Source organism: Mixophyes fleayi, chromosome 5, assembly GCF_038048845.1.
Source record: "Mixophyes fleayi isolate aMixFle1 chromosome 5, aMixFle1.hap1, whole genome shotgun sequence".
Classification (NCBI taxonomy): Eukaryota; Metazoa; Chordata; class Amphibia; order Anura; family Limnodynastidae; genus Mixophyes; species Mixophyes fleayi.
In genome coordinates this window covers 188099373-188117228 of record NC_134406.1, presented here as the reverse complement: position 1 = coordinate 188117228, position 17856 = coordinate 188099373, and the positions used below count along the sequence as shown (strand labels likewise).

The window sequence follows — 17856 nt, the reverse complement described above, 5'->3', positions numbered from 1 at the left end:
AGCGACACGATGATCGAAAGTCTGCCCAAATGGACGATTGTCGCCTCATTTGGTTGGTCGTACCGTTTAATATTTTCGTTCCAATCTCGTTTCCGCTGTGTAGTGTATATAAACTTCCGACCGATCCACAACAGTGAGCATGAAATTACAGTCATTGCTCACGACAACATGGCTGTAAAAAGTCGCTAAAGGGACGTCCGCTCTTCCCTTTATCGTCCTAAACAAGGCTAGTGTGTATGCGCAGTCCATGGACCAAGCGATCGGACCATCGGTCGCATGTAAAATCGCTCGGCAGAAAAAGTTGGTCGAAATTTCTGTAGTGTGTACCCAGCTTTAGGAATGGTTCCAGTGCCTTCTTAAAGCCATTCCACAAAGAATTCAGGCTGTTCGGGGGGCAATTTGTTTTAAAAGAGGCACCAACTTATTTCTCCAACAAAAGGTGAGAGAAAATGGTTTAAAAAAATGTCACATTTGTTAAAAAAATATTTGAATGGTGCACACACGTAAATATATCAAAATAAACACTGCTGCAACTACAGTTCAAAATGGTTTGCAAATCATATATCAAGCATTTGTAGAAGCAGAAAACTTATGTCTATAATGACATTTACAAATCAACTTGAATTGTAGTTGCAACAGTGTTTATTTTGTTATATTTACATTTGTGCCCCATTCGAATGTTTTTAATAAAACGTGGAATTTTGTTTAAGCCATTCCCCCTTATCTTTTGTAGAGAAAAAAAAGGCTGGCCAGTGTTTATAAAATACTGTTTTTCAGGAATTGCAGAGCCCTAGTTTAGAAGACAAGGACTTTTGTCCCCAATTTCAGATTATATATATACATATATCTCCTAGGAAACATATCTTGGACACCTAATGCCCCTCTTTGAATTTTATAATTGTTCCGAGGGCAAAAAGGTTCTAGAAGATGAGAGAAAAAAACCCTTACATACTCATATCAAAAATTTGATTGAAGATCTATGAGTGCATTTCTTTAAACTATATATGTCTATGTAACACACATACTGCTAATGTGCAATCTGTAAGAATAAAGTGTTTTGTACTATAATCACTTGAAGGAGGACTAGGAAAAAATAAAAAAAAATAACCTCAAACTATTCATAACACAAAAGGTAGATGAATAAGATCTTCAACTGGAGAGTGTTGAACAAAAAGAAGCTAATATCCAGTCAGAACGTATGGCTTTGCCCTCTTCTAAATATCTGAAGAATTGTTCTTTTTTCTTAATAAAGAGAATAGAACACTGACTATTCTCTCAGACACTAAGCATGGAAACAGATCTGAATCTTATCCTGCCATGCAGGGCCTAGCAAAGTAAAAGCCTGGGACAACACTGTATATGGCATAGAAGAAATTGTTAACGATAATTAATTTTCTTTTGTTTAGTTTATGCAGATGTTAACATATTAAAGGATATTGTTCAGAATCTTGCTTGTGTTCTTGTTAAACAAGTAGAGCTGGCTGACGTACTTATCTATTCTTGTGCCACATGTGTAGTTCGGAAAACACAGGGCAGCAGAATCACATGCAATGTTAATATTTTATAAGGGGGGAAAAATTTAAGCAATGCTGCAGATTGTGTAGGAGACAATTACTAGCCCTCTCTTTAGTCCTAAAGGCTAGGTGATATATATATATATATATATTATACACACACACACACACAAGTTAACCCGTGCATGATACTCATGCATTCTAGTCAAATCAAGCTACTTAATGTCTTAAAAAGGTTCTTGTCATGCATTTGGACCTAGCCCAGGCCTCCTCAGGGGAAGAGCGTTCCCAACGCAAGCGGCCTTTTTAATGTGTGTTCATGAGGTAAAATTACCTCACGAAAATTAGTTTGAGCCCTACCAAATGTCAGCCCTTTTTGAATTTTTTTTCCCACACACACTAAGAATTTAGTAGGTCAGTGTATAACTCTGCCCAGCAGGTGGCGCTGCAACTTTTTTTTCCACACACACACACAGACAGACGCCACTAAGCATTTATATAATATATATATATATATATATATATATATATATATATATATATATATATATATATATATACACACACACACACACACACACACACACACATACATAATAAATAATTTCTTGTTACATGTATCAATCAGCGTTTAGGACTAGAGAGGAGGCGATTAGGTGAAGGAAAAAAGAATTATACATACACGCACACATAAACATACTGTTTTAGAAGTAAAACTAATTATGTAAGTATGTTGATATCTTGGGTTCTTTTTCTCTGCACTATGCATGTCCTGTGTTTAAGCCTCTCAACGGACACCACAAGTGCAAGAGATTTCAGTCACCTACCACCACTACATACACTTGGCGCTTACATTTAGCAAGTTGATGGTTGATCATTTTATCAGATTATACTTTTGTAAATACTTTAGCATTTGAACATGCATAAAGATCTGTGTGTCAAAAACTTTCAATCTATGTAATTTATCCATCTCCTAGTTTCCAGCGGACAAAAAAACAAAAACCGGTAGATAAGGCAGTGCCCACTACTTCTAGGTGTCTTATGATTTTCTATAAAAACTTTGAAAATACCTTACAAAAAAATAAAAAAAAATAGATCACATACAAATATATAAATAAATATAAATAATAGAATAAAGAGTTGGAAACAAGAGTGCCATGGAAAGATCAAGAAAACATAATTATTGGTAAAAATTTGTTAGTATCTGCCTTGGAGGAGGAGACTAAGTGGTAATAAAAGAGCAGGTAATTCACTGCATGGGTCCTACTCATGGTCCAATAATTATGTACTTATTTATTTTAAATAATAATGCACTAAGCACTCTTTTACCAAACCATCAATAATGGTAGCGTTTGTGAAACGTACATACCAATAATCATTTTGTTGCTTTGAGCAAAGCTTCATTAAAGGTGGATGCTTTCTCCACACCAGATGCTGCCATTGCTCTAAAGACCTGTGCCTTGATAGAATCTGTAATTCTCTCTGATCACATAGGCCTCTTGGTTACAAAATTTAACCAAACTGGCAACAGTGACTTTAGTGGCAGCGTGCCAAAATAGTCAAAACAAATAGTTACTTTGTCTTCCTATGCATTACAGTCCAAAATAGGTAAAAACATATTGTCCTAGCCAAGTCCATACAGTGAATTTTTTGTTCCCTTGGACACTTCAGATTTGGGCACAGGGAAGGGAGAACAATTTCCTGTTTGACATTAAATTCTGACACCACCTCTGTCATAAAGAGTAGGCTTTGTCTTAAGTACCACCTTGCCATGAAATATATTCAGAAAAGATCAGCCCAGAGTGCTTGCAGCTCAGGTTCAAATGGAGCTTCCATAAAGACATCTAATACTAGGTTGATATACACTGACGCAAAAGGATATTGAAATACTCCTCTTATTCCTTTTGCCACCTGCATGAATCTTATGACAAACGTATTTGCTAATTTCTTGTGTGTGCTACATGTAAACACTGACAGTATTTAACTTAGGTGCAAAATAGAAAACTATTTTGCACCCCTTGCATTGTAACATGGTTTTGTCCAGGAGACTACCTACTTTTTTTTTTTTTTTACTTAACTTTCCTTAATGAACCAGAACCTCAGAGAGCAAGTCCCAGAGTTGCAAATAAAACATTTGCTCTAAGCAGGTCAAAATGCAATGGAATGAACAAAGCTACCAATAATATCAAATGGTTATTGAATAAAAGACAATAAAATAAGACCTATTAGTGTCACATGGACGACTATAGCAAATACATGCCAATACACAGTGAAGAATGGAGTTTCAGGTCAAGCATTTGTAAAGTGTATAAGCTTCAGTTTTAATACTCCATTCATTCACGTGTGTTAATAGATAAATGTGGTGCAGAATTCCCCAGCTTGATACTTAATGATTATTATTTATTATAAGACATTCCAACAATCTAAATAACTATAAACCCCTATACATAAGTGTTTTTTTGTAGAATGTACAATTGAATAATCAAGTGTTTCTTTGATGCATCTCCCAAAGGAGTAAAAATTATTATTATTAATAATTAATAATAATAAAACATGACACATTGAAGTTAGCACAATGTGAGGTCTCTGGATTTCATGCATGGCAAACATTGACAGTTCTTAGCACAAACTACTGAAGATTTGAAATACAGTAGTACAGCGACCTACCAGAGTCCATCAAAACGCTACATTGCAAAATATTTATACAAATTCATTTCTCATGCTGTGTGAATTAAATTAATCTATTTTTCTTATTACTTACAGAAATATGTAAATGGCTACAGGTTATGTGGAAAGTCTAACATTCTTGTTGTTCACCAATGACAAAAAAAAGAAGAGGCTGCTATTGAAAAAAGGAAGAAAAAAAAAAATATCTTAATATTGAACATTGTTTTTGTTATACCTCTGTTAAACTGGGCCAAGAAAAAGGAAAAACCTCCCAAGTGAAAATAAATGCGCTTTTTTTTGTAGTAATTACATATATCATAAAAATAGAAATCATCATCATAGCCAGGCGCATTTCATTAAATAGACTTCTGAATATACAGTTCCTAGTAAAGCCCAATTCTATTTCATGGTGTTTACAGCATATTATTGGATAATTGTATTACTTGCATTCCTTCTAAATGGACTAATAAAAGGCAATGTTTAAACGTCTAATGACTTCTAGGAGCTGTCCCACAAACTGCAATCTGACCACAAAGTCTTGCAAAAACACTTAAAAGAAAGTCACTGAATCCTTGTGCAAGCTAAAGATACCATGACATGAGCAATAGAGGTGCAAAGTTTAACATAGCTGCTCTATGTCAATTTATCATTGGCTACAATGATGATTATACTCACAAACCATTCTGAGAGAGAACACAAACAATTCTCCACCACTCAATTGCTGCTAACCTGGAGGTAAAGTTTTATCACCTAAGTGTGACATCCAGTTAAATAGAGAGCAAGCTAGTCTACATCCTTACATTTGAAGATGTAACCATAAATTGTGAAAACACCCTATTAAATTCCTAAGTGTGGATTTTATAGGTGATGGCAGTGGACAGTAAAAAAAACAAACAATACAGTAAAAAACAAAACAAAAAATAACCACCAAAACAACTAAAAGTGGTTTCATGCAGGGGCTTTACATACTTTCGATCTGGAAAAGCACAGTTGAGAAGAGCTTGAACTCTTTGTGCGATGACATGATAAAGTGAATGAGTAAAGCTCCTCCCCCATCACATGGCAGAGATTATGCTCTGAGGAAGCTGCATTGAATGTTTTCTGAGTTTCTTTCCTCTCATGCGACAATGGAGGAACATTCCCCTTTTCAAACTGTCACTATGTGAGCAATTAAGCACTTATGAATGCTGCACTTTCTAGCTGAAAAAGCAATAGCATTTAATGCATCCCATGTGACACCACCTTAAGAGAATGTAATAATAGGTTTACATCACATTAAACCACCAGTGCAAACTGCCATATGACCTGGACTTTTACAGCCATTAATGAGTCCTTATGTAGTAAAAACTGGGATCGACAACTTATGAAATGAAACAAGGTTATGATATTCTCTCCATTGGTGGTCCAACACAGTCCTTTAAATCCACTAGTGTTGCTTGCTTAAAATACCCAAACAACATGTTATTATTCAACTTGAATTTGCCATCATTGCATATTTAGGGCACAAAGTAGATAACCTTTTCAATCCAATTTCTTTGTTGTGTGAAATTATTGTGCTTCCAATGCATGAATAACAAAAACAGGCGTCTTACCTTGCTTTTGTATAAATACTCTAAGTAGTGGATTGGCACTTGACACCGCTTTACAGAAATTGTCATCATTGTTGATAGGGAGAAGGTCACCGTGGACATCTGCATAGCCAAGCATCACATCTACATTGGATATATTATGGACTTGAAGGAGAAGGTTGTAGAAATCCTCAAATGTTCCAGGTTTGTAACGATTTAAGGAGAACCTTCTGAACTCTGCTCCATACTAAAAACAAAAAAATGGAAATACAACCAATAAATCTCAGATAAAACAAACAGTCTTTTTTCTTCTTAAATTTAAACAAAAACATATATGACACTATAAAATGAACAGGTTATCAATATCAGCAACATATGAATACAACATATGAACTGATTTTTTAAGATCGGAATCTCTACCACAGATTTTTGATCCACAGGTTAAACAGCAGATGAGCAATGATGCTGAACAATAGGAATTGTACTGGATAGCCTGTGTAGAGGTAGCACTAGTGCAAATAAATAGGGAGATGTAAACCGTTTAGTTAAAAAAAATAAAAAAAAATATATATATTTTTGTGAAGAACATAAACCCAATTATTTTAACTATTTATATGAGAGTTGCATAAAATAGTTACTATAGGAGGAGACGTACGTTTTGTAAAACTGACCCGTTTTTCAATTTCATATACCCATTTCAATATGCTACCAAAATAAATAATCTTTGTATTAAAATAATGCTTTTGTAGACTAAAAAAAAATGGCATTTCAGACAACAGGAATGTCGTAAACACATGAAAAATCTGCAAATCCGCCTGTTTATATAGTTATTCCCATCCCAGGATTTGAAGGTGCTCAATTAGAGAAGCAAATGCAGCATTTGTGCTCTCTCTCATAGTGTTACATATCGATTTTTCATGCATGTCCAAAAGGTCAGCAGCCAATCTCCAGTAATTTGCAGCAATTAGAAAAGCTTTAACGAATTAGAAATACAGAAAACCTGTAAATAGGAATAAAAGTGGGTATAAAACGTACAAGGTCTGCTTTTGTAATCTCTTACTACTACGTTTATAACTAAACTTCCCAGGGTAAAGGAAGATTGTTTTACTAAATACAGAATAGCAGCAATAAAATTATTTTCTAAAATTATTCTCCAAGATCTGTGTTTCCCAAAGGGACCCCTAACAGTGCATGTTTACCAGGTCACAAGTGAAATAATTATATCACCTGTGGATCTTTCAAAATGTGTTAGTTAGTAATGAATACACCTGTGCCCCAGCAAGGAGATATGGAAAACCTGCACTGTTAGGGGTCCCGGGGGACTGGATTTGGTAACCACATAAAAATTGTGAATGTTTATTATTTCTAAAAAGAGGAAAAGAGGTAATTACTACAGACAATAAACCAATAGAGCTCAAATATTTTGTAAATCTGTATCCTATGTAAACCTGTTAAAAATAGAAAACTAATTCATCATAGCCCAGGCAGTTCAGCAAGAACTATTGAGAGTCTAGAAAAATGTGTTTTTACAGCAATACCTAAAAGCTATGGCAACAATGAGAATCAGTAATACATACATTATCATGTTATTACTGAAATATACACAATCTCTATCTACATAAACATATATAAAGGAGCACTTCGGATATAATGGAAGGCGTTTGTGTTGTATGTCTCAGGCTAAACTGTTTTTGTTTTGTTTTTTAGAACATCTGGAAAGTGTTTGAAAAACAGTTTTACAACAGGTTTGGCACAAGCAAGAGCTGGTTTAAGGAACCCTGGAGTGAATGGAGGAGAGATTGCTGCTGCCATTCCTTTAGGCCACTTATGGTATTTTGGTCTCCCAGCCATGTAACAAACGGATTAAACTGCTGCAACTGTTGGGCAATAATAAAAGTGCGACAGCCTCCTAGCTGTGTCTCACTACCTGGGGAGAAAGTCATGGAAGCTTTCCCTAAAAGACATTTTCCTTGTAAGTCGGATAGGATTTCTGTTCGCATGCGTTTCTTATAGCGTGGGCTGGACATTAGGTTCCTCCATAAGTTGCGAGAAACTATAAGTGTCAGTTGTAGCCATACAGGCTTAGAATTTATTATGTTGCTCATATATTTTACAGCACAGTAAATCTAGCTGTGGGCTAGTTATACCAACCTGCTGACTTTCATATCTGTACCACCCTCTACCCCAAGAGATGGCATTTGATACCTATTCCCACCACAATGTATGTATGTATGTATGTATGTATGTGCACACGTTTGCATATATTTACAATCCGCATGGACTTTAAATTTATGCATTGACACACAAAAATATACACATAATTATACACATTTCCAGCTTAGCAGTTAGCACTTCTGCCTCACAGCACTGAGGTCATGAGTTCGATTCTCGACCATGGCCTTAGCTGTGTGAAGTTTACATGTTCTCACCGTGTTTGCGTGGGTTTCCTCTGGGTGCTCCGGTTTCCTGCCACACGCCAAAAACATACTGGTAGGTTAATTGGCTGCTATCAAAGTGACCCTAGTCTCTCGCTCTTTGTCGGTGTGTGTATATGTTAGGGAATTTAGACTATAAGCTCCATTGGGGCAGGGACTGATGTGAGTGTGTTCTCTGTACAGCGCTGTAGAATTAGTGTCACTATATAGATAATTTTTTGAACATTGATATGTGTATTTTCTTATGCAAACAGCATTGCATAACCAGAGATAGCCCTGAGCCATTTAACATCTTGACCCCTGAAAATCAGGTTAGATATAATGTACACAGCCAAATGTTACATATGGACTTGATGTGAAGTGAAAAACAAACACTATACATTAGAACAGGCACAGGACAAAAAGATGCTACACCCAGATCTGTGCATCAGTTCTACTTCATCGAGATGGCAATTTAAAAAAATAAAATAAAAAAAATCTACCACTGCAGCTTAATCACTTTCAAAATGCAATTTAAAAGTCAAACCTTTAAAACCTGAATTAAACTGCATACTATTGCCAAAAAAACCAACTTAAAACAATATTATTGTTTAACTCTCCACTGACTCGCTGTCCTATAAATGAAACCCATTTGAATAAAAGTGTGTTTATTGATATATTCTGTATATAGTCATTATATGTGGTAGCTTGCTCTGGGTGCTCATCTCCCAAACCACATTTTCACTGCCTGCTTCCTTTCAGCAAGCTCTCACTTCAGAAGTTCTCTAAATTAATTAGAATAAGACCACCCTGCTGTTTCCAGATTATAGCTGTGTTGTGTCTGTCAGTGGGAACAATAACGCCTAAACAAGAATGTTGTAAAACTTGCACTGTTTACAAAAAGGACACAACATATCAACAGGCTCTTTTCTTTATAAAAAATAAATAAAAACTGGAAATGTATAGCATTGTTTAGAGAGTTTCTGTACACACAGATAAGACCAGATTCAGAGATTTACATTCCACACGCAGGGGTCCAAAATTCACAGAGTAATTCATTCTGCAGTTGAACCAGTTCTAAATGAAAAAACTAATTATATACATGGGATATGGTTTTAAACATATTCCACATTTCTGGTTGGCTAGTCCTGCCATTCGGAACAGGAGAATCTTCATATCATTTATTTAGCGCTGACCTGTGCTAGTAAAATGTGTGTAGGATCTTTTCCTTTTTTTCTGTTTTGGAGCTCATAAAATCTCCCTTTTTTTTTATTTTTTTAAACACAATTTGAACAAGTCAGTGGGGAGTGTGTGCATTTCCTTCAATTAAAAGGTGCTTATATAAAAGGTAGGTGTGTGTGTGTGTGTGTGTGTGTGTGTGTGTGTGTGTGTGTGTGTGTGTTTCCACTTACTGAATTTAAGGTATAATGGACAGAGGTCTTCTATAACTTTTGTCTATTATACATGGACCAGAGGAGGGCAAGCCTGAACGAACCCCTGGGGGGAGGTTCATGTTTTGGTTTTTTTTTTAAATTGACCAGGCTCGTCCTCTCTGAATACGTAAACCTGTGATGCTTAAATATATGAGGTCACATAATAGGGCGAGGTACTACTAAAACAAAAAAAATAAATAAAAAAAAAAACACACAGTCCTCCACCCAACCCATAAATTATATACCCAGCCCCAGTGCAAGATAGCCTGGACAAATTCTCAACATGACAGGGAAATAAATCAGCATAATAGTCAGTTCACAGGCTGGTTAACAAAAGGGCTGGAGAGCTCCCCTCTCTGCCTAAAAAAAAAAAAAAAGGTAAAGAAAGAAATGGCAGTCCAGTTCTGGGAAGCTCAGTGGTTCAGGGTAATGGATGATCCCTAAAGCTGCAACTTTTTTGCCTGTACATGTGGACAAGGGGCCTATCAGATCCATGTCCATCATAATCATCAACATTTATTTACATAGCGCCAGTAAATTCCGTAGTTCTTTATAATTGGGAACACACAGTAATAAAACGATACTGGGTAATACAGACAGAGGTAATATGGCACTGCTGGAAAGTCTACAATCTATGGGACAATGAGAATTTGATACATGAGATTAAGTGCTACATATCGCGTACTGATCCAGCCAGAGAGCAAAGGTAAAATGTGCTTAGTGGGCTATATGAACCAGTCACACAGAAATATTGGTCACAGGGTTCTTGTCTTGTGTGAGCTGTGTAAAAGCTGGCAATAGGGTAACCAGGTGAGGTTAAGAGGGTGGTTGAGAAATACTATAAGCTTGTGTGAAGAGGTGGGATTTCACTTGAAGGTTTGAAGACAAGTGGAAAGTCTTATTGTGCGAGGGAGGGAATTTCACAAAATGGGTGAAGCCCAAAAAGAGTCCTGTAACTGGGATCATGTAATAAGTGTGGATGAGAGACGCAGATCTTGTGCAGAATGGAGGTGTCGAGTTGGGAAATATTTTGAGACAATTAAAGAGATATATGTTGGTACAGTTTAATTGATGGCCTTGTATGTTAGTAGAAGTATTCTACTAACATAGAGACTGACAGAGCGGCTCAGCAGAGGAAGAACAATGTGCAAGGAAAATTAATCTAGCCGCTACATGCAAAATAGATTGTAGGGGTGAAAGTCTGATTCCGGGGAAAACCAGTAACGAGGTAATTGCTATAGTCAATAGGGGAGATGACTGTATGAATTAAAAGTATTTGCAGTGTCTTATGTGAGATATTTGCGTATTCAAGAAACGTTTTTTTTAGATGTATGCAATATAATTTAAATATATATTGGAAACAAAGGCTAGTTCTCAGTCAAGGCTCACACCTAGGCAGGGAGCTTGCAGGGTAGGATTTATGGTCATGTCAACAGAAATAGAAAAGTCATTAAGGTAAGTTCCATTGGCTGGATGAAAAAATTATAGCCTATTTCTGAAGGACTGAGTTGGCAAGAGGAAATCAAAGATGAAAATTACAGAAAGTCAGTAAAGCAGGACAACACAGATGGCGAGAGAAGGAGAGGATAGATCAATTACTGTATAATCTGCATAGCGATGATACTGAAATCTAAAAAAGGAGCTTATTAGTTGCAAGAGAAGTGGTATAGATAGAAAATAGCAGAGGACCTAATATGGAGCCTTGTGGTACTCTAACTGAAAAGGGAAGCGGAACAGAGGTGGATCCAGAGAAATGAACACTGAAATAGTGATTAAATAGGTACCAGGATAAGACCGTGTCTTGAAAACCTAGGAGTAAATGTATGAAGCTGTGACTTTCCAGCAGGTTTGAAAAGTGGAGATGTTGCCTGTAGCAACCAATCAGATTCTAGCTATCATTTTGTACAATGTACTAAATAAATGATAGCTAGAATTTGATTGGTTGCTATAGGAAACATCTCCACTTTTCAAACCCGCCGAAGACTCGCAGCTTGATACATTTATCCCTTAGCGATTGTATGAGGAGAGAGTGGTCAACAGAGAGATCCAGCAGAATTAGAAGAGAGTAATGGCCTTAAGTTTTAGCACAACCTTAGTTAATGCAGTCTCTGTGGAGTGTTGAAAACGAAAGCCTGACTGAAGAAGATCCAATAGGCTGTTTGCGGAAAGGAAGTGAGCGAGACAAGTGTAGGCAATTTTCTCTAGAGGCTTGGAGGGGCATGGGTGAAAGAGGGAGAAAGATTTTAGGGAAGCAGGCTATAGGGACACCATAACAACATTATGTATCCTATACACATACACTATAAAATGTATAAAATAAAAATAAAATAATGGAGTGTCCTTTTACCTACAAACATCTGCACATCAAGTGAATATAACTACAGATAACAATTATACACCTCTTCATGATGGCTTTTGTTGAACAATGTTGAGCAATGAGAGAGAAAAAAAAAAGGAACAAAAACTTATTTGTTACATGGGATTAGACCGATTACATTTTACAACTCTGAGGACTAGAGGATTGATAATTATGCCGTGATATGTAAAAACAAATGGACCATACTTAACAAGTTCAATAAACAAAAAAGGAAAACCTATCTTTTAGTAAATTAAACTTTAATGAACTTTTAAAGGGCAACCTATTAGAAATGTAGTCAGACTAATGAGAATGTATTTTAAATCAATTTGTAGGTAAATAAAATCACAAGAGAATGTGTGCATCTAGTAACAATTAACAAAAGTGCTAGTCGCCTCATTAAATTTCATTTAGGCTTAAAATGATCTGCTTACCTGGATCTCACATTGAATGTTGGTCTCTTGAAATAAATTCAGCTAAACTAAACTGAAGCACACTACTTTCACCTGCTTATCTGTTGCAAATATTTGCTATTCTCAAAAGTTGTATTAATTGTATGTGTGAAACATTTAGAGCAAATCAATAAAGAGGGCAATGGTGACCTGATCACTGTGTGGTCAAACCGGTCACAGATCCGATCACTGTGTGGTCAAACCGGTCACAGATCCGATCACTGTGTGGTCAAACCGGTCACAGATCCGATCACTGTGTGGTCAAACCGGTCACAGATCCGATCACTGTGTGGTCAAACCGGTCACAGATCCGATCACTGTGTGGTCAAACCGGTCACAGATCCGATCACTGTGTGGTCAAACCGGTCACAGATCCGATCACTGTGTGGTCAAACCGGTCACAGATCCGATCACTGTGTGGTCAAACCGGTCACAGATCCGATCACTGTGTGGTCAAACCGGTCACAGATCCGATCACTGTGTGGTCAAACCGGTCACAGATCCGATCACTGTGTGGTCAAACCGGTCACAGATCCGATCACTGTGTGGTCAAACCGGTCACAGATCCGATCACTGTGTGGTCAAACCGGTCACAGATCCGATCACTGTGTGGTCAAACCGGTCACAGATCCGATCACTGTGTGGTCAAACCGGTCACAGATCCGATCACTGTGTGGTCAAACCGGTCACAGATCCGATCACTGTGTGGTCAAACCGGTCACAGATCCGATCACTGTGTGGTCAAACCGGTCACAGATCCGATCACTGTGTGGTCAAACCGGTCACAGATCCGATCACTGTGTGGTCAAACCGGTCACAGATCCGATCACTGTGTGGTCAAACCGGTCACAGATCCGATCACTGTGTGGTCAAACCGGTCACAGATCCGATCACTGTGTGGTCAAACCGGTCACAGATCCGATCACTGTGTGGTCAAACCGGTCACAGATCCGATCACTGTGTGGTCAAACCGGTCACAGATCCGATCACTGTGTGGTCAAACCGGTCACAGATCCGATCACTGTGTGGTCAAACCAGTCACAGATCCGATCACTGTGTGGTCAAACCAGTCACAGATCCGATCACTGTGTGGTCAAACCAGTCACAGATCCGATCACTGTGTGGTCAAACCAGTCACAGATCTGATCATTTAGCCATCAGGCCAATTAGCCAGATTGCAGCATGTGGCCATCTTTAAACATCCAGTCATTCTTCCTGATAAAAGTGTGCATTGATAATGTTATGTCAATGTTTGTCTTGGCCACCACAAGTTATTCCACTATAACAAAAACACTGAAGCATGGTTACGACTACTAAACCATGCACCAGTGATAAATGCTGCAAATGGTTATACAGGTCACATTAATATCTTAATAGTAAAATTTACCAATGATTATATAATTATTTAGTCCAAAAAATGTCTAATTTGAATTTAAATTGCAAATCGTGGTTTAATATATGCCAGTTGAAGACAGAGACTCAATATACACAAACACGAGTGCTGTGTCATTACTAAGCCTTCCAGCATATGCCTAAATGTCCAATATTTCGTTGTAAGCCCCCACACAAGAGCCCACAGTGGTCTGGAAAATTGCAGTACACAGCTGTGTGATAGCAGGACATTTGCATTAATAGGGCTCTCTAGCTATGCAAACTGCTTGCTGTCACTTCTGAATGCCAATTATTTTAATCATCAAAAGCTAAATAAAATATTTAGGCACAAATATCACATAAAACACCAAAATAAAATAATAATAATAATAATAATAATAATAATAATAATAATAATAATAATAAATTAAAAAATAATTATGCAGTTATAATCAGACATTTGCAATTCCATTCTTACCCGTTTTCCCCTATTAATAATAACAATACTCCTACATTATAATTTTAATGCAGCAAAGCCACAATTTTTTCTCCCAAAACATTATAGAGCTGCTCCTCTCTGTCACTCCCTATAATAACTGCAGGTACTTCACTGGATCCAATATAAAACACTTACACTAACATACAAAGCCAGTAACAAAAATGCACCTAGATGCATTTCACCCCTTGTCTCAAATGATCTCATAACTCCAGCCCTCCTGCCATCCACACTACTTACTTGATCCCATTCCCAGATACAGGACTGCTTTCAGGCCAGACCCACTCTATGGAATTCCCTCCCTTTACCTCATGTATCAAACTCCCATTTTTGTATAGATTGTTAACTTCTGTACAGGGGCCTCTTGCATCTTTGTATGTTTGATAACAGCCAATAGTTTTATTAATTTGTTAATAACTGTAAAAAGCTGCGGAGTGTTGGCGTCACATAAATAAATACATTTGGATTGTCTGGTAAACTGGAGAAAATGCGCTGTTACTTAGATGAACGATTAAAATAATGGAAGTGTTCTTTTAATTCCTACCCAACGACACTGAACACCTGCATAGACATAATTTGGGGATATTTATTTACTGCTCATTTCTCCACTGCCGCCCTTAAATCTATACATGTTCAAGTTTATAGAATGATCACGCACAGCTTCTCCAAGTACAGCTTAGATGACATATACAATGGGATTAGTCATAACTGTATATACTGTAATGATGGTCTTGAAATGCTACTTAGAAGCCTGACAACTGCACCTTAAAAAAAAGCAAAACTTCCTCCTATTATTCATCTCCTTTTCTCCTATATATAGCTTCTGCTCTGCGTCTGATGCAGACCAGTTTCCTGACCTCTATTTTAAGGAAGCAATGTCTTGTAAAAAAAAAATAAAAAAAAAATAAAAATATCATCAAAAGGTAACTAATGACAGGGGCACGTTTTAGGAGTTACGCTGGTGATGAATGGGAAGATCATTGAAATGTAGTAATTTATGTCATTGAGGAATTGGGCAAGTGGAGATCAAAAGAGCTGACAAAGTCACTGTTCAGAAGGCTGTTGAGAAAACAAATGTTACTTTTGAAACAAAACAGATGAAGAATACAGTGCATTTTAATGGGAGGGTATGTGCTAGAAGAAAGGACCACTTGTTTAGGCGAAGAGCAAGATAAAAAAATTAAACAATCTTTCTTTGTGCAAACCCTCCACTGGTTGCAGACCAATTTTTACTGCAATATGAACGTAAAAACGTTTCAGGACAAGTCACACAACATTTCCAAGGGACAACAATAGGTTTCATAGGTCTCTACAGGCTGACATGCTAAGAGTTGCATGGATTAGCAGCTGTTATCTGCAAAAAGGGGATTTAACATGCACTGAATTCTGGAGGCATCACAAGCTACTGAGAGACAACAGCTGCTCAATCAAGCAGCAGACCTGAGATGAATAGCAAGAAATAGATTGTATTGGAAAGTCAATTAGGCTACATGACTTGTTTTAGTCCAAACTTCCTTCAGTCTAATAGGAATAAACAGAATGAGTACCTGGGATTATCAGGTCAAAGCCAATCTCCTGATGTAAAGGGCAGCCCATTATGATGTCACAGACACAGGCTCAGGACTGCCATACTGACCATTTACAGGAAGAAATTGAAAGGTAACTCAAGGAAAAATATTGTTTTCCTTTATGACTTCAAGAATGAATGGGACAAACATATGACTACTGTTATGACTTTGAAAGTATCTAAAATGGACATTCCTTTATTATGTAACCCAATGCTCTCCAAAGTTTATTTTCAGGGAAACACAGCGTATATTATTATTAACCTTTTTAGGGCGCCACATGAGGTCTGCAGCATGGTACAGAGAGCAAACAAGCCAGTATAATGCAGTAAATAAATAACACTACAGCTCAACACTGCTTGTGGGGTGCAAGGATTATTTTCTGTACCCACTAGCGTGAGCGCAGTTAACAGGATTAGACCCACTGAAAGATACTGGAGAAGTGGACTCAGTGGGCAGAAAGCCCAAGGAGAAGGTGCGCAGTGTAGCTGGTGAGCAAAAGTTATAGGTATTGAAAACAGGAGGGAAGAGGGCCTGGCTCACTAGAGTTTATAATCTAAAGGGAAAGGGGCAGACAAACAGTTGACACATGGGGATGAGCTAATCCAAGAGGAACTGAGGGCAAGAAGCAAGAATGGGAGAGACAGGGGATGAAAGAGGGCAAGGTATACTACATTGTGAAATGGTTAAGTGGAGAACTGGTAGGCTTTAATAAACAGGTGGGTTTTGAATGATCGTTTGAAGCTATACAGCCTTAGTGATAGTGTAAAGGTTTGGCAGAGAGGGGAGGCTGATGCGGAGCGGCAAGAGAGGAAGATAAGTTTAGCTGCAGCATTAAGTATAGACTGAAGAGGAGCGAGATGAGGCGGGGGATAGCCAGTAAGATGAAAGTTGCAGTAGTCCTGGGCATCATGCGAGAGGAAGGGTCTGATAAGGGCGATGTTGCGGACCTGGAAGCGACAGGATTGGGCAAGAGATTGAATGTGAGGAATCAAGAATGACACCCAGCCAGCGAAGTTGGGGAACAGAGGAGATAGTGGTGTTGTCAACAGTGATCGAGAGGTTGTGAGGGGAGGAGAGTCTTGATAAAGACAAGACAATGAGTTCAGTTTTGGCCATGTTAAAGTTTGAGAAAACGCAAGGACATCTAGGAGAAGATGGTGAAGAGGCAACTGAAGAGAGGTGGAAAGGGGAAAGATCAGGAGATGAGAGGTAGAGTTGAGTTTAAACGGCATAGAGGTGGTACTGGAGGCCGAAGGACCTAATGAGTTCAACCAGGGAAGAGGTGTACAGAGAAAAAAAAAAAAAAAAAAGGAGAGGACCATGGACAGAACCCTGTGGCACTTCTATAGGAAGCTGTCTTAACACATGGGCACGCAGGGCAGTTGCCCAGGGGCCCCACAGGCTTGCCAACTTATCAGTATATATTCCAGGATTTATTCAAAACCTTCAAACCCTCTTTATTAAAATATTTAGGTAGACTAATCACCTCAGTATCAGCCGTTATCTGTACATGCGCATACATATCTTGACGGAAACATACATGTACTAATTGTTCTGTACAATTAGTTACTGTACATTGTTTTGTCAATATATTAGAAGCATTTTATTAAAGCTTTACGGCTGCAAAAAATTGTATGTTGTTTTGTCTCTTATGTACAATTTGTTTGTGTTGAACACTTGCTTAATAATAAATAATTCATAGTCATTTCGTACTGTGCCATCTCAGCCTGTATGATTTACCAACATTACCATTTTTATGTTTAATTTCTTAATTTCTTTTTCAACTTCAAGGCTCATGTTATATTCTCCAAACTTTTGTGTGAATTAATCTCCACTGTAAACCATGTTTTTTAATGTTTAAACACTGATTTTGTTGGAAGTACCAATAAGTATAAGCTTAATTTTATCGATAATTTAAATTTCTATTCTTGTGAATGGTTGTGTAAGTAGAGCCTCAGTGCACTGCTTTGCCCAGTGGCCTACAATGCTGTTAAGACAGCCCTGGGGGACCAAAGGT

The 17856-nt window shown here is 37.6% G+C and overlaps 1 protein-coding gene across 1 annotated transcript in view; it reads right to left on the bottom strand.

Annotated features, from left to right (window-relative positions):
* PARD6G (par-6 family cell polarity regulator gamma) overlaps positions 1 to 17856 on the bottom strand; it is a 90682-nt gene that overhangs the window by 63109 nt on the left and 9717 nt on the right. The window contains exon 2 of the mRNA XM_075213173.1: positions 5774 to 5996. Coding sequence (XP_075069274.1) covers positions 5774 to 5996 — 223 coding nt within the window. The remainder of the gene's footprint in view (positions 1 to 5773; positions 5997 to 17856) is intronic.